General features: G+C 33.8%; 2 protein-coding genes and 2 long non-coding RNA genes across 5 annotated transcripts; 2 read left to right on the plus strand and 2 right to left on the minus strand.

The window, feature by feature from the left end:
- Nucleotides 1-9,631: 9,631 nt before the first annotated feature.
- On the minus strand, nt 9,632-10,472 carry LOC110230960. The gene is made up of 2 exons (XR_002334053.1): nt 10,284-10,472; nt 9,632-10,083 (listed from the first exon to the last, which is right to left on the minus strand). It is a non-coding gene; the product is annotated as an uncharacterized LOC110230960 (long non-coding RNA).
- On the plus strand, nt 10,307-11,565 carry LOC110230963. The gene is made up of 2 exons (XR_002334057.1): nt 10,307-10,397; nt 10,482-11,565. It is a non-coding gene; the product is annotated as an uncharacterized LOC110230963 (long non-coding RNA).
- Nucleotides 11,566-17,953: 6,388 nt separating this feature from the next.
- On the plus strand, nt 17,954-20,095 carry LOC9324379. Of its 2 annotated transcripts, none has more exons than XM_021035273.1 (9): nt 17,954-18,308; nt 18,405-18,489; nt 18,577-18,726; nt 18,809-18,991; nt 19,088-19,229; nt 19,326-19,462; nt 19,535-19,615; nt 19,694-19,771; nt 19,845-20,095. In XM_021035273.1, exons 1-9 carry the CDS (start codon nt 18,253-18,255, stop codon nt 19,890-19,892), a joined length of 960 nt encoding a protein of 319 aa, XP_020890932.1. In that variant the 5' UTR covers nt 17,954-18,252; the 3' UTR covers nt 19,893-20,095. The 2 variants fall into 2 exon arrangements, with proteins under 2 accessions (XP_020890932.1, XP_020890933.1); XM_021035274.1 differs by having other exon boundaries at nt 18,226-18,315.
- Nucleotides 20,096-20,584: 489 nt separating this feature from the next.
- Nucleotides 20,585-22,499, minus strand: LOC9322884. The gene is made up of 6 exons (XM_002888270.2): nt 22,420-22,499; nt 22,085-22,247; nt 21,741-21,904; nt 21,376-21,643; nt 21,129-21,292; nt 20,585-20,949 (listed from the first exon to the last, which is right to left on the minus strand). The coding sequence occupies exons 2-6, from the start codon at nt 22,222-22,224 to the stop codon at nt 20,792-20,794; spliced, it is 894 nt and encodes a 297-aa protein (XP_002888316.1). The 5' UTR covers nt 22,225-22,247; nt 22,420-22,499; the 3' UTR covers nt 20,585-20,791.
- Between the last annotated feature and the right edge of the window lie 1,291 nt (nt 22,500-23,790).

The following is a 23,790-nucleotide window of genomic DNA, read 5'->3' on the forward strand; positions in this document are numbered from 1 at the left end:
ACTGAACGTAGAAACCAAAATAAATAATTTAAAGATACAACAGTTAAACTAAAAATAAAAAAAAATTATAAACACAATGATATATTAATCTTTGATAATTTAAAGGAAAAAAGATGACTGGCTACACGAAGTATCCGCGAAGACATGGCCACACATGCAAAGTTTAAATATGTATCTCTAACTACACAAACTATATGTATCGCATGCCCACATTTACGAACTATATGAGAAGTGGTGAAACTCTTATAATTATTGAGTATGAATTACAAATTATTATTTATTGGTAGAAGTTACTATTGAGTTTAAATTATACTCCCTCTGTTTCGTTTTACTTGTCGTTTTAGAGTTAAAATTTTGTTTCATAATAGTTGTCGTTTTAGGTTTTCGATGCAAATGTTTGATGAAAATTCCAGTTTTATCCCTGCTGTTTTAATGTTTCGGCCAATGACTTTTTTTTATAAAATCTATATATACATTTTTGGATCACAATTAGCAAATAAATCCTGAAGTTGAGAAGTATTTACAATGACATGCCATTAGCATTAATTATTTAGATTTGTTTTATTTAAGTAAAGATTTTTAATTAAAATTCATTTCTCATATATTTAGCAAAAGTCTCTACAAAATCTTTCCTTATCTATTTAAGTAAAGGTTTTGAAATCAAATATGTTCTCAACAATTCACCAAAAATCTCTACACAATCTTTTTAAAAATCTCGACTTAGTTAACTTCTGATTTTTATCTGCAAAAAAAAAAAATTAATTGTAACGAGTGATGTAAAAATCAGGAACGTTGATACTACAATTTCTTCTACTTTTTTTTTCATATAATGAAAATTATTTTTTAGGGATATTTTCTTAAAACCTCTAAACAAAACAAAAGATTTCAAAAGATAGCTTCTCTTTTGGCGGGTTGACCCGCAAACCCGCAACTCCCTACGGGCATATCCGCATGAACCTGCGACCCGTAGTGGATAAAAATATTATTCAAAAAAATAAGAAATGATGTTTAATTTTACGGGACGGGGTTATATGGTGCAACGGGTTTAGATCAATATTAATATTAAACAATATACTATGGATGAAATCCTAGAATTAAAAATAAAAATTTAATTATAAAATCAGAAACACTGAACAAAATAAACAATATTAACAAAACAAATACAACTTAAAATTTTGCAAAATAATTTTTTAGTTATAAAAAAATCGACCCGCAGTAAAAAATCAACCCGCGGTGTACCGCGGGGTAAAATCTACATTTGGAAGTTTAAGGAAGAAAAATCTTTTTTAAAAAATAATAGCTCCGCGGTGTACCACAAGAAAAATATTTCTCCTAAACTGAGGCAAGAAGAAGAAGAAAGTCAAATGTCGTTTAAGTGTATATATAAATATACCATTTAAACCTAAAACACAATTAATATACTCAAAACTATTAATATAGATATATGGATGATGCATTTATAAAATAGGTCAAAATATTATATTATACTCTCTATTAATAAACAAAACTAATTATATTTAGATTTAAAAAAAAAAAATTATAGCCCCGCGGTGTACCGCGGGTTCAAATCTAGTATATTAATAAAAGGTAAAACAGAAAATTTAATGCTTTTCTTAATTTGTGTGAGAAAACCTTAAACGACAACTAAAACGAAACAGAGGGAGTAGTCAATATAATTTTCAAATAGTTAATGCATTTTAGTGGAGGAGTTACAAATGAATTTAAATGTGGAGTTACACATGAGTTTTAAAGGGAGTTAATTAGAGATTAATATATTAAAGGTAAATTTAAGAAAATATGAAAAAGAAATGCCAAGTGGACCAATCATGGGAGAGTGAAATCCTACTTTTATATGTATGATTATATAGGCATCAGCTTCTGGCTTGATCTTCACATGACATGCCAACATAAATTTTCCAAGAGTGATTGCCCAAATGTGAAGCTCATGAACGTCCACCACCTCTTCCATGTCGCACACTCCTTTTTCCATTTTGGTCGCGTCTATCTCCTTTGTTGTTGACTTCATTAAAACCTATAGAAATGTTCCTGAACATGCTAATTGTCAACCCCAACACAATGACCGAAAAAACATGGACGTGCATATAAGACCAATGCTCTTCCCCTCGGGTTTGTACCATATGATTACCCCTCCTATCATCACCCCAACACTAGGGATTGAATCACCACTTGGGTTCGTAGACTAGGACGCCATCAAAGAGCCATATCATCTAGATGGATACAATGGCATCAAGGATCTCGATCCTAAGGAAGTCATAAGACTGACGTGGGGCTGTTTCTCATCCTGAAGCCTAGAGAGAGAACAAGGATATCAGAAAGAGTACAATAATATCAGACAAGAGATGACCCGCATCAGTGAGAATGGAAAGGTTGTTGGCCTTGATCCCTCTAACCTCTTCGACGGTAGTGAAGAGGTCACAGAGCACAACAACCACCAAAAGCATCATGATAGATGTTGAGCGTTCTACATCATCTCTTGAAATATAATAGAGGAATGGGTAAAGTGAGGAAATTAGGAAAGCTGCATATATGTACACATGCATTGTAATGAGAAATTGCATAATGAGTTAATACTTGCAACACAAGAAAGCCTATAAATCTTATAGGCTATAGTAACACACTATGTTTTAAAACCGGAAATTAAAATCTCATTATTACTTGAAAACTATTAAAATAATTAAACATTCACATGAAGAATAATAAAAAAACTATAAATCCTTATTAAGAATGTTGAAATGAAAATTATTGATTTTTCGATTAAGAAGATCTTTCATATTGATGCAAACAACAATATCCCTTATATATCTCTTGTATTAAGATTTAAGTTTGAAACTAGATCATGACCCGCACGTACCGTCGGGGTTTCATATTTAAAAAAATGTGTTGTATAAAATTTACATTCAATATAGTTTTTTGTTTTGTTTTAGTGATATATATTGTAGTGTATATATTATAATAATATGTACAAAGAAAATTATAGAATTCAAAAAAATGAAATTAATTGAAAAAACAAATCTTTATTAATAGCAAACTGGAACTTTTGTTAATAGGAAACTGGAATCTTAAGAAAATGAAAACCAAATAAATTGACATCAAAGTCATTACTGCTTGTCCAAATAGAAATAATTAATTATTTAATTAGAAACTTAACCAAAAACCGAAAAAATGGATTCATCCGTCGATATTTTTACATACATGGAGAAAAACTCTCTAGCCACATTAATTAGGTTTGATCTCCAATAGAGACATGTCAAAGGAGTTTGATACTGATCTTTTACTTGTAAATCAATTGATTAAAGAGTTAGAATAAATGTGTATACATTTTAAACATAATCTCTTTTACAAAGGATAATATACCTTTCCAATGTATAATGTATTGATTTTGGAGAGAAAAATTATACACCACCACCTCATCACCAGCATTCTGAAAGATCTCCCCTATATAGTACATGGTAAATATTCACCACTACAATATAAAATACTTACTAATTTAAAATATTAAAACACGTGAAAGATAAAAAAAAAAAAAATACCTTAGAATCTCTAAGTTCAAACTACATTTTTTTTGTAGGCTTGTTAGAAACATCACAAGTTTTCATTTGACCAATACTATTTACATGACCGAGTGTAAAAAAAAAACAATTGCAAGTAATGTTAGTAATCGAATAAGCTTCTTTCAAATTATAATATAAAGATACTTATATAATTACCAATCAAGAAAATGAGAACGATAAATCAACAAAAAGGAAAAGAAGAGATGATTAGTGAGTGATAAACATGCAAACATACCCTATATTTATATCATCAAGAAAGTCGGCATTTAAAGGGAAAAAATAATTGGTAGAAGATTTTTTTAAACATATTCGCAAAATATGCTTCATTTTTTAGGATAACAATCTTTAAGTAAGATTGTTTTGAAGCATATATTGTTTATTCAATGGTGATAAATGTGTATTTATACACAAAGATGAAAGCTTGAAAACACTAGAAGACCAGGACAGGTGTCTTCATCCTGTTGCATCCAATGAATCAAGGGCAGAGAATTGATTACTCAGCTTGATCACCTCCGTACCAGCTTTCGTCATCTCTGCAACTCTGTTCTTGTTTTGCTTGTCGTTATTTGGATTTGAAGGAGACAACTGTTGAAGCTTGGACGACGTCGTTTGTGCACAGGTGGGCCCTTTGGGCTCTTCTTTGGTTTCATGGCCCACACAACGTGACAATCAAGAAGCGTCAAGCAGTTTATCTACACATCCAATGGTAACCAGGTCAAAGGTTGATACAAATATCTCTAATGATGATAGCGAGATTGCTATTCATGAAGATGATTCTCCTATTCCACAATTAAGGAAAAGTACCAGACCAAATACAAGTCCTTCTCTCATTATCAAAAAGCGTTTTTGTTATAATTCTGACATTGCTTATCCTATTCAAGCGTCTTGTTCATTTGCTAACCTTCCTACTGATCATCAAGCTTTTCTTAGCAAACTTGACCAGGTTTCTATTCCTCAAACTTATGAGGAGGCCAAAGCAAGTAAGGTGTGGCTTGAGGCAGTAGATGAAGAACATGGAGCCAAGAAGAGGAATGACACTTGTGATGTGGTTGATCTTCCACCCGATAAGAAACCCGTTTGTTCTAAATGGGTGTTTACTATCAAATACCACAGCAATGGTGACATAGAAAGACACAAAGCTCGTTTGGTGGCTAAAGCATTCACTCAAACTTATGGAGAAGATTACAAAGACACATTTGCTCCTATTGCTAAACTTCATACTGTTCATGTTGTTCTTTCTCTTGCTACTAACCTCTCTTGGGATTTATGGCAGATGGACGTAAAAAATGCTTTTCTCCGAGGAGAACTCGAAGAAGAAGTTTACATGACGCCACCTCCTTGAATTGAGATTGAAGATGGCAAGGTTCTCAAGCTTAAAAAGGCGATTTATGGTCTGAAACAATCTCCCCGTGCTTAGTATCACAAGCTCAGCAAAAATCTCATTGGCAATAGTTTTAGAAGGTATGAAGCTGATCATTCGCTTTTCACAATTTAGGGGAATCATGTATTTTTTTTGTCCTCATTTATGTTGATGATATCATTATCTCGGAAAATGTTAAATCTGTTTTTGATATTAAAAATTTAGGTGAACTTAAAGTACTTTCTTGGCATAGAAGTATGTCGTTCTACTGAAGGATTATTTCTATCTCAAAGAAAGTACACACTTGATCTCCTTAGTGGTACATGAAAGTTTGGAGCTAAACCAGCAAAAACTCCAATTGAAGAAAAGTTCAAAGACTCTCGAGAGGGGGAACCTAAGGGAGAACCTTATGACAACATTGGACAATACCGAAGAATTGTGAGTAAGCTCATTTATCTCACAATTACTCGTCCTTATTTATGTTTTGCTGTGAACCAGGTTAGTCAACATATGCAAGCTCCCACTATCAACCACTGGAATATGGTGGAAAGAATCCTCAAGTACTTGAAGGGAACTCCAGGAAAGGGCATTTGGATGCAGAAGAATGGCCATACTGAGATTATTGGCTACTGCGATGCTGATTGGGCTGGAGACAAGACAGATAGGAAATCAACAAGAGGCTATTGCACGTTTGTTGGTGGAAATTTGGTCACTTGAAGAAGCAAAAAGCAGAAAGTGGTGTCAAGATCAAGTGCTGAAGCAGAATATCGATCTATGGCTGACACTACAGAAGAGCTCATTTGGCTTAAGGCGTTGCTATTGGATCTCAGAGTCAAGACAACTCAACCTAATACCATGCATTGTGACAACCAAGCGGCTATTCACATTGCCTCCAACTCTGTATTTCATTAGCGTACGAAACACATCGAAGTGGATTGTCATCATATTCGTGAGAAGGTTGAACTTGGGATCATTTAACCTGCTTACACTAAGAGTTCTGATCAACTTGCGGATATCTTCACCAAAGGAGCAAATTCAAAGGTGTACAACTTGATTCAAGGCAAGCTTGGCTTAGTTGATCTTCACCAACCTAGATCTTCACCAACCTAGAATGTGATTGTTGTGCTCTTTTTCCCTTAACCATGGTTTTTCCCATTGGGTTTTTCTAGTAAGGTTTTTAATAAGGCAACTCCATTCTTGGCTTAATCTCCTTCTACCAAGCTTGAGGAGGAATGTTGGAATAATAATTTAATGTCCTTCTCTCTCCCTCATGCATGAAGTCTCATTTTCTCTCCTTTATGCATCTCTTCTCATTATGACTCTTGTAACAACTAGTTTTTCTCATCTCTCTCTATATATTTTGTATCTTCTTGTACAAAAGAGATTAAGAGAAATAATATACAGTTCCTCTCTATTCTTCTATTCTATCCATTCTTTTCTCTTCCGCTTACAAATCTACAAACCTGCCTCTTCAAATGGATGCACCATCTCTGTCAGCTTTAACAAGCTGGTTTTGGTCTTCTTCTTCACAGGCGAATCTAGAATGTTAAGGATCTCTTTCACTAAGTCTAACGTTGAAGATTGCTCGGTTTGATTCCTGTTTCTTCTGCTCCCTATCAAAGCTACAGAGGAGAAAGATGAAGTTTCTGAAGTAGTCTCTAAAGAACTAGAACTGACTAATGAATTTGCTGCAGGTGCTGAAGAGCTGGAACTATCTGAATCTGAGTCTGATGTAGCATTATCTGTCCTGTTAGGTGATGAGAGAAAGATGTTGCCTGTAGAAGCAGGTTCAATGCCAGTCGTACACCCAAGACTTTCCTCACCATCAACAGTGGACAAAACTGCAGGTTCGTTCTCTGGATGGGTCTGCAACAATGGCACAAGACTTATTTGAGCGTGGAAGCCCCTTTGGTCCAGTGGTTGACCAAGGGTGTTGATTATGCTTCTACATCAGGAGGTCTGGGGTTCGAATCTCAGATATTGCGATTTATTGGTGGAAGTCCCACCCGGAGGTTCTGGTTTCAATTCCCGGAGAACGTGTCTTATCGGTCAAGTTTACATGAGATCTTCAGCATGGTGCTGGTGAAACCACTAGATATGGATCTTCATAGAGAGATGTAATATTTCTCATAATTTGTAATAGAATAATAAAATCAGTGTTAAAAAAAAAAGACTGATTTGAGCAGGAAGTGAACCAAATTGAATGTGTGGTGTTGGTGTTTGAGTAGGTGCAGGAGACGATTCCACTGTGACAGTAGATCGCAAAGGAGAGATTGTATCTGAAACAACTGCAGGATTTGTAGTTTTGGGCTGAAAACTTTGTTGCCAAGCAGTTGTCAAAAGCGTGGTAGTTGATTCTTGCAGGTGAAGATAGATATCTGAGAAAGGAAAGGATTGCTCATCAAAGACGACATGCCTGCTTATATAAAATCTACCTGTGGTAGGAAGAAGACACCTATAGCCTTTATATTTATCATTATACCCAAGAAACACACATTTTAGAGAACTTGGATCAAATTTATGCTGAGCATAATCTCTTAACATAGGATAGCATGCACATCCAAACACTCTCAATGCTTGATACTCTGGTGTCTGTCCATGAAGCAATTCATAAGGACTTTTAGGACTATCCAATGATGTATGTGGAAGCAAATTACTTAGGAAATTTGTTGTGTAGAATGCTTCAACCCAATACTTCTAGGAGTTTTGCTCTGAAACATCATTGCTAAACCAAGCTCTGTGATGTGTCTGTGTTTTCTCTCTTTTAAGCCATTTTGCTGAGGAGTATAGGGACAACATATATATTGTTGGATCCCATGTTGTTGGAGATGATTCAGAAACACATTGCTTTTAAATTCTCCTCCACCATCACAACACACCAATTTTACTTTGAAACTGATTTTCAACCAAAGACTGAAATTTTGCAAAGATGGAATAGAACTCTAATTTCTGCTTTAATGGATAAAACCAACAGAAGTGAGAGTAATTATCAATAAATATGACATAATATCGAAATCTTTGAACTGACAAAACAGGAGAAGGACCCCAGAGATCACAGTGTATTCTCTCCAAGGGTCTAGTTGCAACAAAAGAGGAAGCTGAAAATGGTAGTCTACTGCTTTTACCAAGCTGACAAGCTTCACAAAAGGACTTGTTGTTATTATTAATGACAAGCAACTTTGAAGAAGATAACTGTTGGAGAACTTGTGGATTTGGGTGGCCTAGTCGTCTGTGCCAAACATCAGCAGAAGCAGTAGTTTGCCGAGAAGAATAGAACACCTGAGGAGTTTGGTTCTCCAACACATACAGTCCATCATGGCTGCTTCCCTGAAGAAGAAGCTGCTTTGTTGCCTTATCATGCACACACACCGTATCACAGTCAAACGCAAATACACAAGGATAGTCTTTTGTAACCTTTGAGACTGAAAGCAAAGATTTAGTAATGTCAGGGCAAACCAAAACATCTTTAAGAGGAAGATTACCTGATGATGATGCGAGATTAGCAGATCCTGTGTGTGTAATAGGCAGAAAATTTCCATCACCAACCATTACTGTGTCAGAACCAGTATAAGACTTAGGTTGCTGGAGATGGTATGGAGAATTGGTGACATGAGCTGTTGCACCTGTGTCTGGAATCCATTCATGACCTGAGCTCTCTGAAACATCAGTTATGCGAAGTACAGTCAAAGCAGAAGGAAGAGCTTCATATTGGTAGCTGTTGTCAAATCGATGACAACATAACAAAGCAGGATGCCCACGCTTGCCACAAATCTGACAGAGGGGTCTATCATCTGAGCTACATGTGCTTGAGGAATCACTGTAGTTTGAAATCTGCTAATGGAAGCCACGACCTCTTGTAGAGAAAGATCCTCTGCCTCTGGAACCTCCAAAGCGTCTGTTACCTTGACCTCTTCCTCTATTAGAGTAGTAAAGACTAGATGAGGGCTTACATTGGGTTCTGCAGAGTAAGCTTGCAGCCTATCATCATAGCTAGTAATCCTTGGAATGACATCCGTAAGTGTTTGTTAAGAAATATCTATAGATCCTTCAATACTTGTTTTGATGGGTTCATATTCCTTACCTATACCATGTAAAGCCGCAAAAATTTTCATCTTTTCAGGCACAACACTACCAACGGAAGCTAACTGGTCACATACGTTCTTAAGGTCCTTAAGATAGTCTTGCATAGATCACATACGTTCTTAAGGTCCTTAAGATAGTCTTGCATAGATCTATCTTTCTTTTCTAGAGTTTGGAGACGTCGTTGCAACTCAAAGAGACGAGAGGATGAAGCTCTATTAAAGTGATTTGCAATAGTTGTCCATACCTCATGAGAAGTAGAGCAGTTAACAACAACACTGAGGATGTCTTCAGCAAAGGATCCAAGCAGCCATGACTTAACAACTCTATCCGTCTTGAACCATGTCGAATATTCTGGGTTTACTGCCAGAGAAGTTGATCCATTGATTCCAGGAACATCGATGGTGGAGCTTGGAGCTGTGATGGTGCCATTGACAAACCCTAGTAACCCTTGTCCATCCAAGAATGACTCGAACTGAGATTTCCAAAGAATGTAGTTCTTCTCAGTGAGTCACAGTAACACAGTTTTAAATTTTTAGAAGAGGAACAGAATAGAGCTCCATGGATCTACAGCCTGGATGCTCTGATACCATAAAGGGAGTTTGAGATATGAGAAAAGATGAACTTTTAATCTTTCATTTCGATAACTGTTAGGGTTTTACAATGGTGATAAATGTGTATTTATACACAAAGATAAAAGCTTGAAAACCCTAGAAGACCAGGACAGGTGTCTTCATCCTATTGCATCCAATGAATCAAGGGCAGAGAATTGATTACTCAGCTTGATCACCTCCGTACCAGCTTTCGTCATTTCTGCAACTCTGTTCTTGTTTTGCTTGTCGTTATTTGGATTTGAAGGAGACAACCGTTGACGCTTGGACGACGTCGTTTGTGCACAGGTGGGCTCTATGGGCTCTTCTTTAGTTTCACGGCCCATTATTAAAAAAGTCCACCTCAAAAGTGGGAGCCTGGAGGGCTCGTTTCTGAAGAGCAACGACCGCATCAACAAAATCTTTTTTAGTTGGAATCGCACTCATCTTCTTGAAAGTCGTCATCTTGTTCACCATCTATCTGCTTTATCCCCATCACCAAATATATATATATATCAATTACTCTTCTGATTGTTTTGGACAGAGACAAAAAAACTCCCACTACGCGATAAGAAATTTCAACCCGACACCCAAGACCTAACTGGAGTTTCTACAAACGTGTTCATCAGATCTGAAAGAATCTTATGAAAATAGACTAAGACTAAGGACAGAGAAACTTACCACAGATCCAAAGGAGAGTTTCGCCTGAGAGAAATTTTATGTATAGCACGATGGAGGAGGCGCAACGACCCACTACTCTAGGCCAACCTTTTATATCGCACAGACTAAACTAGGGTTCGCCACCACAACGACAACATGTTTCCATTAATTTTCGTAAAGAAAATTTTATATGCGTATAACTTTCTTTCTTTTTTGTAGGCCTTTTCCATTAAGAAGAGATCACAATTGGTGAAGTTTACAAAATAAGCCGAAAACGATGCCACGTTTTATTGCTACCGGTTCACTTATTCCACCGGTTAACTCCGGCTATCTTATTTTAATATCGGTTATTCCAATTTCCGGTTTAAAATCCCTAATTGTGTGTAAACCGGTTTGGTATGCCTAAACGGTTTCCACTTCACGTTATATGTAATGGCCACCGCTAAACATCAACATCAATATCAATGAAGATTTGATTCTCTTTTTCACCTTTCTCTCTCTATGACTGCGTAACAACCTCCTGATCATTCCTCCATTGGTCGATCTTCGAAGGTCATGTTCTTCACATACTCGCTTCCAGGTCTTTGATTTCTTCTCTGAAACCGGATTCACACTGAGATATGTAGCCCCAACATTGTCGTAGTAAATAACAGGAGCTTTGGGAAGCTGAATATGTAGTTCTGTTAACAAGTTGCAGACCCATCTCAATTCTGCAGCGGCATTTGCTATTGCTCGATACTCAGCTTCCGCAGGGGATAACGTTGGAGAATTAAGGAAAGAGCTGGCTATGATTCAACAGAGGTTTCAGTTGAGTCTGCCTCAAGAAAGCTATTTTTTTTACATATACAAACAGAATGTAATGGATGATGACCGGTCATTCCGGTAGCACCGTGTTGATCACGGCGACACAATTGAGATTTTCAGCGGAAGTGTTTCCGGTGGCTCTTAATACCCTCAGATTCTTTCAATTCTTTAGCTAATTGTTTAAGATCAAATGTCTTCAGTAAGATCTCAAATCTTTGCCAGGTACAAGCATAAAGAGTTGACAAAAGGGAAGCATAGGATGCTGTGTGATCACATGTGAAGGAACGAGATCTAAAAGAGGAAATGGCCGTTTGGTGTAAGAGAGTCAAGCTTACTCTATTGGGTAAATGTTGGGAAGCTCTCCATCATGTCACTTTCTCTTATGGCCGTTAACCTTTATCTCTCTTTCTCTAGTATCAACACTTAACCTAGAATCCCTTATTATGTAACCGAGAATATCAAATGAAAAACAATGAGTTCTTGCAAAATATTATCTCTATTCTCTCTAGCAACATGATTTACTTTTTTAACAAAAAAAAAAAAAAAAAAAAAAAAACATGATTTACTTTTAATCTCACTTCCGCTCAAACACTCTCTTAATCTCTACTAAACTCAACATGACCTACGGCCTGTGGCAACCGAAAACAGAAATTTCGGTCCAGTTATAAAGGTGGAAGCGAAGAGAACCGACAATGGATATTCACTTGATGAGTTATTTGCGCCGGCGACGGTTGGGAGTGAAGGGAGTTTGAGATATGAGAAAAGATGAACTTTTAATCTTTCATTTCGACAACTGTTAGGGTTTTAGAATATAATATGGAAAACTACCCTAAAAACTTGGAGATTGCGTAAATTAATTTGTAAAGTCAATATTCAGAAATTTATAAGAAACTTAATCGCTGATGCTAATATTTGAAATTAATAATCCATAAAAACATAGATTACATAAATTAATTAAATAAGAATATTGGTGTGAATCAATATTTTCTCATTTTCAAATATTTGTATTAAAAATTTTAAAAATGGGTATTTACATTTTATTTTAATGTTTTTGGAAAAGAAAATAATCGAATTTAGAAGAATGTATATTCCAAAAGCTTGTAACAATTTGATTTGAAAGAGATAAATTTATATGGCTCTAAAAATATAATTTGGAGATATAGTAACTATTATAATACGTTTTATTCTATAATTCAAATTTAGTTTAGTGATATATTTTTAATATAATAAAAACTACCCGTTTAAAACAAAATATTTCAAACTTTTATATCATTTAAATTCTGATTAAAATTTAAAATATTTTAATCTATACTGTAAATATTTTCTAGATATTTACAAATCTAAAATCCAAAAATTATTTGTTGAATATGCTATATTTTAAAGGATGGTAGTAGTTAGTTTAGATAATATATGACAAATATGATAAAATTTTATTATATTTGGAAAATCAAATTTTTAAATCTTTTTTTCATGTGTACTAATCAGAATTAATTAGCATAGTTTTGTTAAGAAATTTTTTTAAAATTAAACTAAATGATAATTTAATATTTAATTAGATTGAAATATCTAATAATATATTATGAAAATAAATAAGTTTAAATATATCCAGTTTCAAATTAAATAGCTTGATTTGTTATGGAATCTTCCTTAAATGATTTCCAAAATATAGGGTAGTTATTGATTTAATTTTGATATTTTTTTTAATCCAAGATCCGCGTGTTTATCCGACTATACCAACAGGTCAACCCAAGATCCGCTGGCTTTTTATGATTAAATTATCTCAATTGTCCTTTTTTGACCCTTTTTTTTTCTTTCTTCAAATTTAAAAAATCCAATAGCATACTATGTAATATTTCTACAACTTAAATGTCTTTTATTATTTAGTGATTCCCAATTAATAGTATAGATATCGTGAGGGTGGAAAAAATTTATTCTTTAAACCATAATATCCAAATTAAATATAATATCATTTGTTACCATCTTATTAATATCATATGATCAATATACAATATATACATTATATATATATATATATATATATATGTTCATATTTAAAAGGCGTAATATATATTAAACATATTTTAGAATGAAAACATATAAAATATTGATATAATCAATATCAAATTTCAATTTCTATATATAAGAGATAAATTGTTAAAAATGCCCCTTTTTCAATACCCCTTTTCAAAAATGCCCCCTTTGAGAGTCCATTTTTAAGTTTGCCCTCTTTTAATTTTTAATGACAATTTTACCCTTATTTGAAACAAAATTAGGTCCACAAAATACAAAATATTTTTGGCGGAAAAAGTGATCCGCAATTTTCCCGCCAAAACACTTGTAAAAACTTGTAAAACCTTTAAAATACCTTGTAAAATTTTCCGTAAAAATTATTCCCGCCAAAAAAATTTACCGCCACAAGTGATTCCGCAATTTTTTTGGCGGGAAAAGTTTTAGCGGAAAAAATTTACAATGTATTTTAAAGGTTTTACAGAGTATTTACAAGTGTTTTGTAAGGTTTTACAATGTATTTTAAAAGATTTTACAAGGTACTTATAAGGTTTTATAAGGTATTTATAACTTGTAAAACCTTATAAAAAACTTGTAAAACCTTATAAAATAGCTTGTAAAATCTTATAATATCTTATAAATACCTTATAAATACGTTGTAAAACCTTATAAAATACATTGTAAAACCTTATAAATACCCTGTAAAAAACCTTTAAAATACCTTGTAAAATTTTCCCGCCAAAAATTTAACGTCAAAAAAATTGCGGAATCACTTTTCCCACAAAAAAAAATTTTTGGCGGGAAAATTTTTTACGGGAAAATTTTACAAGGTATTTTAAAGGTTTTACAAGTTTTTACAAAATCAAATTTGTAATTTTGATGTGTGCACATTCTCATGTTTTCCTTATATATTTGTGATATCTTTTATTAAAAGAATGGTAATTTAGTCATTTTGTACATAAAAATGGGTATTTTTAAAAATAGACAGGCAAATGGGGCATTTTTGAAAAGGGGTATTGAAAAAGGGGCATTTTTGTGAGTGTCCCAAAATAATATCTCAGAAACACAGTTTTCCAACTTTTTCTACATTTTTTTTTTGTTTGTTTTTATCATTTGAAAATAAAAAGAAAAATCAAACTATATTATGCTAAATAATTAAAAACTAATTTGAAATATAAGAAATGTATCTCCTAAACACAAGCTTTGGCCCATTGGTTGATCAAAGGTTGATTAATGCTTCTACACTAAGAGGTCTGGGGTTCGAGTCCCAGATATTGCGATTTATTAACAAATTTGCAGATTAATGGAGGCAAGTGTGCAGGAGATCTCCAGCGATGTACAATTATAGCCGTGCGCCAGGATTCTACGCAGAGAAGGAAGTGTCGCTAGGTCGTGGATCATTGAAGGTATTCATCAAGATCATGAAGAAGGAAGTGTAGTCTGTCGTGGATCTACTAAGGGTCGGCAGAAATTGTCAGTTGTAGAATCGTCTATGTAACAGTTCTCATAATTTGCAATTAATAATAAATCTAGACGGCAAAAAAAAAACACAAGCTTTGAGAAGCTGACATGTGTCAATGACATGTGTCATCTTTCCTATTGACATGTGTCTTTCCTCTTAATCTCAAATAAATTATTATCTATTTTTGTTAATTTTCTCTCTATTATCATAATTAAATAACTAGATTTTAACCCGCGGTACACCGCGGAATGATTTAATTTTAAAGTTAGTATAAAAATATTTTGTAAATTGTATGTCCTTATAACATATTTATTTATATTATAGTTTACAATTGTTATTAAGTAACAGTATACCACGAGTCCACGAGATAATTATTAATAAACTGAGGATTTAACCAGTATTAAAGCGGTATATAAATATTGATTCAAATTCGTCCGCCATATAAATCATTTCCGAAATATAACCCGTTCCGTAATTTCTTAACCCGTCCTGTGATTTGTATTAAAAAAAAAGGATTAAATCCGTATTGAAGCGGCGGATTAATGATATTTTAATCTTTTTATTATTGTTGATTTAAAAACCCGTCCCGCCAAACCCATCCCGCCAAAAAACTCATTTATTTTATTAATGTTCTTATTTAGACAATGATTCTGAATCATTGTCTAAATATTTTAATCGATGTAGAACGTTGAACACACATTTTCGTCAATTGGATAATATATGTCCGTTTTTAAAATTTCGAATCACAGTACATGCAGAAAAAAAATTGATTTTTTTTTTTTACTTTATGTATTATATGATGATTCAAAACAGTTAAAAACAAATCAAACAAAGATGATAGGAGAATCATAATTATAAATCTTAATCAAATCTTCTAAAAATCAAAATTATTAAATATGGAATATCCAGTGTATGAGTTGGGTTAAATATAACCCGACCCAACAAATTTTTTGTGAAGGAATTTTTAAAATGGGTCGGATATCCGATATACCCGAAAGCTTTTTTACCCACCCGTCACAAAAAGTGCTGCGATTATACTAGTATAGATATCTCAAAAACGCACTTTTTTACTTTTTCCTACATTTTTTTTTGTTTTCTTTTTCATCATTTGAAGTTAAAAAGAAAATTCATAATATTTTATGCTAAATAATTGAACATATAATTTGAAAATTTTGTTTCATTGGTTTATCTTTTTAATTTGGAGTTCTAATAACAACAATTATTTGGTATTTCATTATTTTGATAAAATTAATAACATTTATTTCCAATTAACCACAATGAAAAGACATTTAATCCTACTAATTCAAAAGAAATTAAGGGGTGAGGATTATTACTATAAGATTACATATTACAGTAATAATATCACAAAATCATTAAAAAATTAATAGTTTACGAGTTAATAATGGATATTCGAAAATATAATATATTTTCTAACTAATTATAATTAATTAAATTAAAAAATGAAAACAAAATAATACTATAGACTATAACATGAAAGAAACTAAAGCAAATATAATCTCAGTTCATTGATATACACATTAATTCTACATATTACTTGTCTGTTTACAATTGAAAGTAAATAGCTAATATGAGTAAAAGAAAAAAGAAAAATGTAATAACGAGATAGATAACAAAAGAATTAAACTTTACATCTCTAACACGAATCTCAAAGATAATCTACGTTACATTTTATTTGTCTTTAATTTGTAAAGGTATCACAATGAAAAGACCAAATAAATCATTTCACTATCAAATTATGAGTTTAATGACACCATATAATTTATGTAGTTAATACTCCACAAAATCTAATAGTTTACAATCATTTGTTATAAATAGTAGTTCTTCTCTTCACTACAAGTCTACAACTCACAAATTTACGCTATATTTCTTCTTCTATATATACAAAAGAGAGTAAATTTTCTTTATATTTTGTGAGATATTTTTTTTCGTAGTTTTCTTGAATTTACAAGTGAGTTGTGTCACATAAATTCACAGTCTTCTATGTCCATCATGAGGTGGTTGTTACCCAAGTCTTTTAAAAAGACAACTAAATGAGAAAGGTTGTATGATTTTAGTTATTGAAAAGTCGATGTTTCAATGTTAGTTTCTTACTTGACCTAATTCTTTCGATTTCTCATATTATTTTTTGCTTACATATTTTGCATTCCACCAACACTTGCAAGAATATATGGGAAGTCATATATCAATTGTAGGTGTCAATGGTTCCTCAACATGCTAATTGTCGTCACCAACATAATGACTGAAAAAACAAGGGCGTGCATATAAGATCAATGATCTTCCACTCAGGTAAGTCATAAACCCATTAAGAATCAGACTTAATAAAATATTTTATTATATACTAAAAAAGGCAGACATTAGCACTTTCAAACTTCTTTTTATTTAACAACTAAAAAGATATGATCATTTAGTATGCACTTGAAAGAAAATTTCATACCGTGTCAATTCTATTACTTTTTCAGTTTATTTCTTAAAAGCCCCATATCAACTCTATACCAATAGTAAAAATGAGACCAAAGTGTGCTTCTTTAACTAGTTGGATCCGATTACTTTCTTCTTATTGGTTAAACTTGTGTTTCTTTATACTTTTCAAAAATATTTATAGATATTATCATTCACATTTGTAAAAACTCACAAAACAATCATTTATTCCCAAAAAAAAAAAAAAGAGAAGAGAGAACTCTCTTAGATCTTAGAAAGTCTATTTTTTTTTTGCTTTGAATCAACCATTATTTTCGAGAAACTATATAGACAATATATGGCAAATATCCGAGAAAGTATTGCCGATATGCTATGGGAAAATCGAAATAATATATTTTGATTTAAAATTTTTTAAAAAAATTTGTAGTATTTATTAAAAAGATATGTTATTAATTATTATGAGAAAATTGTTAAAATTAATTTTTCTGGTTTTTGTAAACACTTTTGCATACTATGGTACGCTTTTAACCATTCAAGTGATAAATTCTAGCGCATACTATTGTATGCTTTAGTGCATTCTAAAGTATGCATGTCTCCATACCAAAATGTTGGTATGCATATCTCTTAGTATGAAGTATACCATTGAACCATTCAAGGCCTAAGTATATAGTTTCAAACATTTTTATTTTAACCAGTTGTATGTTTGAAAAATAATAAGATAATGGCGATTTTTTTCAAACTATGCCTAAATTTATCGTATTTTGGAAAATGATCACCCATTAAAATCAATTATTAAGTCAATTCTATCAGTTTATCCATTCATTTGAACATTCATGTTTTCATTTGAATAAAATAGATATCATTCTTAAGTTAAATAAAGGGGTTGCCTCGTTATTTATTTTCTCCAAAAAAAATTAATTTTGTTTTTAATTTTCTTACACCAAAAGACATTTATGTATATTTCTTGTATGAAAAAACAAGAAGTGATATTTCGAATCGATATAATCAGGAAAAAATGGATAGTGCCCACCAAGTGTTCGACAAAAGTTCACAATACCATAATTCACGATTTTGGGTTTCTTTGTGGAAGAATTTTCGCGCTCAATTCTTAACAGATCACGTGACCCTCACGTCAACAAACCAACTAACTCTTGACCCATAGATTCTTCTCTTCCACGCTTCCTCATTTTCTCTCTCTTTGCTTTTTATATTTTCTCGAGAAAATCAAGAAAGAAAATCGCCATTGTTGCTTTCTCGGAGAAATCAGTCAACGAAATCATGGAGATGGATTCATCAGAGGTTCAAGAAGTGGAGAAACTCGAAGAAATTGATCCGTAAATAGTAAAATCTCATCATCCAAGTATATTTATGCTTCGTCCTTAGATTTTCTCTGAGAATTTTCGTCTCTTTGGTGTTTATCTATCATTCAGAGATCTCTCAGACTCGAATACAGAGGAATCTGAAGAGGAGATACTCAACGAAACTTCTGTTTCAGCTCTTGATATGATACTAAAGGTTTCACAAACTTCACAAACCAAAAGACTCTGTTTTTATCGTTCTTGTTTCTTTGATTAATGTTTTCAAGAATGTGAATTTATGCAGTCTCTGTGGAACATTAGAGTTTTCTTAAGCACTTTGTTGATGGATTATGTTCAAGAAGCAAATCAGAGCCTCACAAATGATGAATCTGTTCCTCTAGAAGACATTCTTCGTATTTTTCTACTCAACAATCTCAGTCTCACTCATCCTCTGGTCTCTGCTCTGATCGATCTTTAAACCTTTTTCTTATGTGTTTTGTCAATTACTTCTTTCTCACGCTTCATATGTTCTTTAGGAAGAAAACGGTGTTTCTAAACTGTTTCTAAACGTCTTGGAGCTTATCCCTCGCTGGAATTCACACTTTGAAGTGAACGAAGTCGCGAAAACGATTTGCATTAGATGCAAGACTGATATGGCATATTCAGGTGAAAGGTCTTATGGTATTATCATCAATGCTAATTCACTCAGAGTATTCAAGGCAAGTCATTTCTTTTTTCTCTTATCTTTTAAAGTGGAAGAGAGTCCTTAAGCCTTTCATGAGATTGATGCTAGAAACGTTTTTGGGTAATCATAGTCTGCATTCAAGGATTTTGCATTTGAGAATATCCTTAAGGCCATCAGGATCAATGTAAAGAGGCTTTGTGATAAGGAAGGATGTGAGAAACGAAACTACGTCGATACTATGATAAGTAACCTTCCATCTGCTTTTATTGTTGGTAAGCCTATGATAAGCTTTGGATTGTTGATTGGTTAGTAGGCATTAACAACAAAATGCAGTAGTTTTGAGCAATGTTTTCTCGTATTGTTTATAGCACTTCAGTGGGAGAACAATGAGACCGAAAAAGAGATTTTGGACACAGCTTCTGTTCTGGCGACTGAAATAGATATTAGTGCCATATACCGATACGAAGGCGACAGTGCGTTTACCAAATACCGTCTTGTCTCAATGGTAAGAGGCCAATTATATAATTTGTTTCAGTTTCATTCAAGTTTCCTATGTTTACCAATGTTAAATATTCAGGTTTGGTCGCATGGAGATCTATACAACTGTGTAGCTTATGAAAATAATAGATGGGTCAGACATTTTTGTTCTGAGATGGAGGTAAAACTTTTAGACATTTTTGTAAAAGATAAGCAAGTTACTTGGTCTGTGACTGAGTGATGTATTTTGGTTGTCCAGGTTATTGGAGACTGGGATGGTGTTCTCAGCAGTTTTCGAGAACTGCATATTCGACCTGAGATTCTATTCTTTGAAAACGTAAGCTCCTTCACCTGCGTATATATTTGTTTTCCTATGTGTGTTTTCTCAATTCCACCTACTTGAATTGCAGGCTATGCCGAGGGACCAGATGTTTTCCGAGCAGGGATCTGAAGACTGAATAGAAGCTTTTTCAATGGTGTAGGAAAGGGATTCATGTATGAAGTCAAAAGCTTTTTAGGAGTTAGTATAGATTTTGATTGTGAACAGATTTTTCTGTGTTTTCTTCAGCCCAAATTTAGCACCATGATTGTTATGATCATTGAATAGTAGATACTTAGATACCATTTTACCAAGTTCAACACTTGTATGTAGATACTATCCTTTTTACGTTGGAAGAATATGAGAGAAAGTAATTGTAGAAAATCATGAAGAAAGAAGCCTATTAACCAAAGCAAAGTTCTTATGGTGTTAGTTGTAAAAAGAACCAGTTTGTCAGTCTCAAACATGAAGCTTTACCCTTTAGCTGAAGAGGTAAGCCGAAAAAAGTTGCCTTTGTTTTTAGGTTTTGGGATGGTACTGATCTGGTTGGTTTTCATAGCAGTGGATAGTTTCTGCGGTGGTACTTGATCGACTTGAAAGTTCAAGGATTGATTTACTGAACAACCTCATCGATCTTTTATGTTTTTCTTTTACATTCTTCTGACCAATGAAATAACTCAGCCGGTTGGTTTGATTTTTATACAGAGCTTTCATCTTACTTCTGGTGTGCTCTTTCACTTGTTGGCATCACAACAAAGCAAAGTTAGCTGAGCAGAAGTAGATGATATATTTGAAACGTCTGAACAACCATTTGATGTCACCTCTATAGAAGATGAGAATGTTTAAGTAGATAGATCATTAATAAACGCATAAAACAGAGTAGTCATAAGTCAGACATAGACATGCATGGTAGATAGATACATAGATATCCTAAAAATAGACAGAGCGTTTGGTGGAAACAACTTCACATTTCAATTCTACGCTTAATACAGAGTACTCCTAGAGTAGTAGACATGGCATGGTAGATAAACAGATATCCTAAAAGAAGGGATTGTTTTTGATGGCCTTAACAACTTCACATTCGATCTCTACCTTCAACGTATCTTCGCGGTCCAAGTAAGCCTCCTGAATTTTAGCACAAGGCATGGATTGAGGAAGACCATACGCTCTGGTCGAGGCCATGACCCAACAGGTAACTACAAAAACAAGAAATGTATGTAAAAAAGCACATTAGTTATAAACTTAAAACCACTAGTTTATAGTCAAAGGAATAGGGACATTTCACATTTCACATTTCACATTTCACATCATCATAAGTTGAGAACGCCTATTGAAAATGTCCTAACAATGAACATTGCCAAACAGTAAAACTTACGGGATTCTGTTAGGTGATTGGATCCATGCGGGTCAAGAACCTGCAGTTGTACTCGCACGAAAATCATCTCACCCCTCATTAAAGTTTCACCGTCAGCTAAAAGCAAATTCTGGTGTAACTGGCCATCTGTCTCAGAGTCTCCCTTTGGATACAAGGTTAGAGTCCTGTAAAACATTATCATCCACTTGTTAGCAACTTACCACTAATGCACACATACAACAATATCTGTCAGAACAAGAAGACTAACCAATTCTTTTCTCCCATGTGAAAGGTTTTGGAAACGCAATCATTCTGTTTCAGACAAGAGAAATCACGAATGCTCCAAGAGAATTTGTGAAAAGGGAGATTCAAATCAACAGGGACGGGTGGTAAAGCAATCTTCACATGAGCACCAAACTCATGTTCTTCTCCGTACAAGATAAATCCCTTTGCACGGTCTTTGAGTGTTTCAACCGAGAGAGCTTGTGACAATCCCCAAACCGTTTTAGAAGAATTGAAACGTTTAACTTCAACATCTACATGTCAACATGTAAAAACACATATTACTGAATCATTCATATATGTATGCATACGAGAGAGAGAGAGAGATAATAAGGGTATGAGCAGACGAACCTTGAATAGAGAGGTACTTCTTCTCTTCCTCGCTAAAGACAAAGAAAGTGAGATGAGCAAACACATCAATGGGTGGTGTTGTCGATGAGAGACATTCCACATACATTGAAACAAAGCCCCTTCCATTGTCCTCTTCATTTCCTTTTGGGTAAACAACCAATCTCCTGATTTTTACAAAAAGGACAACATTTCTTACTTATATATGTATGCAGTGAAGAAAGATGTGAACTTTAGAGAAGAAAAATGTGAACTTTAGCGAAGAAAGAAGTAAACTTTAGCGAAGAAAAATGTAAACTTTAGCGAAGAAAGATGTGAACTTTCAAGTATAGAAGAAGATGACATACCAGTTGTGTCCACCGGAAGAGAAAGGAGGGGATTCGTATTTGTCGTTAGCAAGCTGAGAGAGTCTGACAAGAGAAGAAGAAGGAGGAGGAGTCTTTCTCCAACTCTTCAGAATCGCAGGATCTGATGCACATGAACCCATTTTCTCTACACAATGTTGCAACCCTAGAGAGCAAAACAAAACATATCCATAATCAGAAAAGAGCCGACGAAAATCGAGTTACATGATCTAAATGTGATACACAAGAGAAAATGACACAGAAAGTTATAGAAAGCTTTGTGCTTTTTTCGCTTAAAAGACTAAAGACGTTGAAATCTAGAAAAAGAATCGACGAACCTGAGAAAGAGAGAGTCTTGAGAGTGTATCTTCGTCACTTAGATCTAGGGTTAGATAGATAGTATTTATATAGAGGTGTTAGAGTTGAACAAACAACAACAAAAAGTTAATGTGTTAGAATGGGCCTAAAGCTGGCCTGGTTTGTTTTAAAATTGTTGGTTTGATGGACCTTTTCGATATCTCCAAAAAGGATTTGACCATTGAATATTTGAATCCCACAGAGATATCATCTTCTCTTGTATTTTGAGTTCTCGGAGGAAGTATGGAAGCTGGTTATATACCACACATTTCCTTACCAAACTTTCATATACACAAAAGTGAGAAACCATTATCAGCTGGCTTTCCACTTCATCAACAGACTATTAAACCATTTCGTGGCACAAACAATAATCTTCTACTTTTGGAAGGAAAGGAATCATATGCTACAAAAAAAAAAAAAGCGTAAGCCCTAAACAAACTATGTAAAAACTCTGTTTCAAGTTTGGTATAATATATATCATTTGCTTGTGGCTCAAATCCTTATAGCTTCCTAAAAATAACCTCAATTCAGCAATAATATCTTTTAGTAATTAAAGTGCAAGGACAACCTTTTAGTAATTAAAGAACAAGGAGTTCACAAGGACTAGAGCCTCTTGGCATCGCAAGGAGTTCTTTAACGATGTCATACTTTGGTTTTTGGTTATTATAAGTACCAAACCTTAATTTCTCCAGGACTGTTGAATTCTTCAGGAAGTATATTACTAGCTCCATTTCTCCTTCATACTTTGGGACTGATCGTTTGAATTCCACAAACTTGAGCGATGATGCCAAAAACCGAGGCACTACTGATGCTGCTGAGATACTTTGTCGAAGTAGCACTGAAACGGGTACGGAAAACGGCAAAATAAAAATTTCTAGATACGGGTACAGATACATGAAGTGAAATGGATACGAATGTTAGAATTTTGACATTGTTTTTCTCTGAATCATCTATAGACGTATTTTAGAACACTGGGATACACCGATTTTGAAGCTAGAATGTCTCGGAAACGTCTCTATATCCTCCCCACCTGATGTGCCCGCCTTGCTCGAAACGTCTTGAGGATGTTTCGTAGCAGTACCCATGCTGTCCCCATTTCCGAAACGTACGCGGTACGGAAGACGACTACCAATAGAAGTACCCGTGCTAATGTCGCGATCCTTGAGTTTTGGCATTGCTTGAAAAGTCCAGAAAGAGAAACCATGGTGACTCGCTCTTTTACATCAGAAGAGTATGAGAGAATGAGTTGTAGAAAATGCACAAGCACGCCAAATTAGCTAGAGCAAATTTCTTATGGTGTTGTTATAAGAAAAAACCGAAGGGTCAGTATCAGACATGAAGCTTTAGCAGAA

This window comes from Arabidopsis lyrata (genome assembly GCF_000004255.2).
Source record: "Arabidopsis lyrata subsp. lyrata unplaced genomic scaffold ARALYscaffold_2, whole genome shotgun sequence".
Lineage (NCBI taxonomy): Eukaryota > Viridiplantae > Streptophyta > Magnoliopsida > Brassicales > Brassicaceae > Arabidopsis > Arabidopsis lyrata.

Coding starts and splice junctions, on each gene's coding strand:
- LOC9322884 (XM_002888270.2), bottom strand. CDS start 22,224: ATGGGTTCATGTGCATCAGATCCTGCGATTCTGAAGAGTTGGAGAAAG. Junction 21,905..22,084: donor TCTTCCGGTGGACACAACTG/GTATGTCATCTT, acceptor TGTAAAAATCAG/GAGATTGGTTGTTTACCCAA. Junction 21,644..21,740: donor GAAGTACCTCTCTATTCAAG/GTTCGTCTGCTC, acceptor GTTGACATGTAG/ATGTTGAAGTTAAACGTTTC.
- LOC9324379 (XM_021035273.1), top strand. CDS start 18,253: ATGGAGATGGATTCATCAGAGGTTCAAGAAGTGGAGAAACTCGAAGAA. Junction 18,727..18,808: donor TCAGTCTCACTCATCCTCTG/GTCTCTGCTCTG, acceptor TATGTTCTTTAG/GAAGAAAACGGTGTTTCTAA. Junction 19,230..19,325: donor TCCATCTGCTTTTATTGTTG/GTAAGCCTATGA, acceptor TATTGTTTATAG/CACTTCAGTGGGAGAACAAT.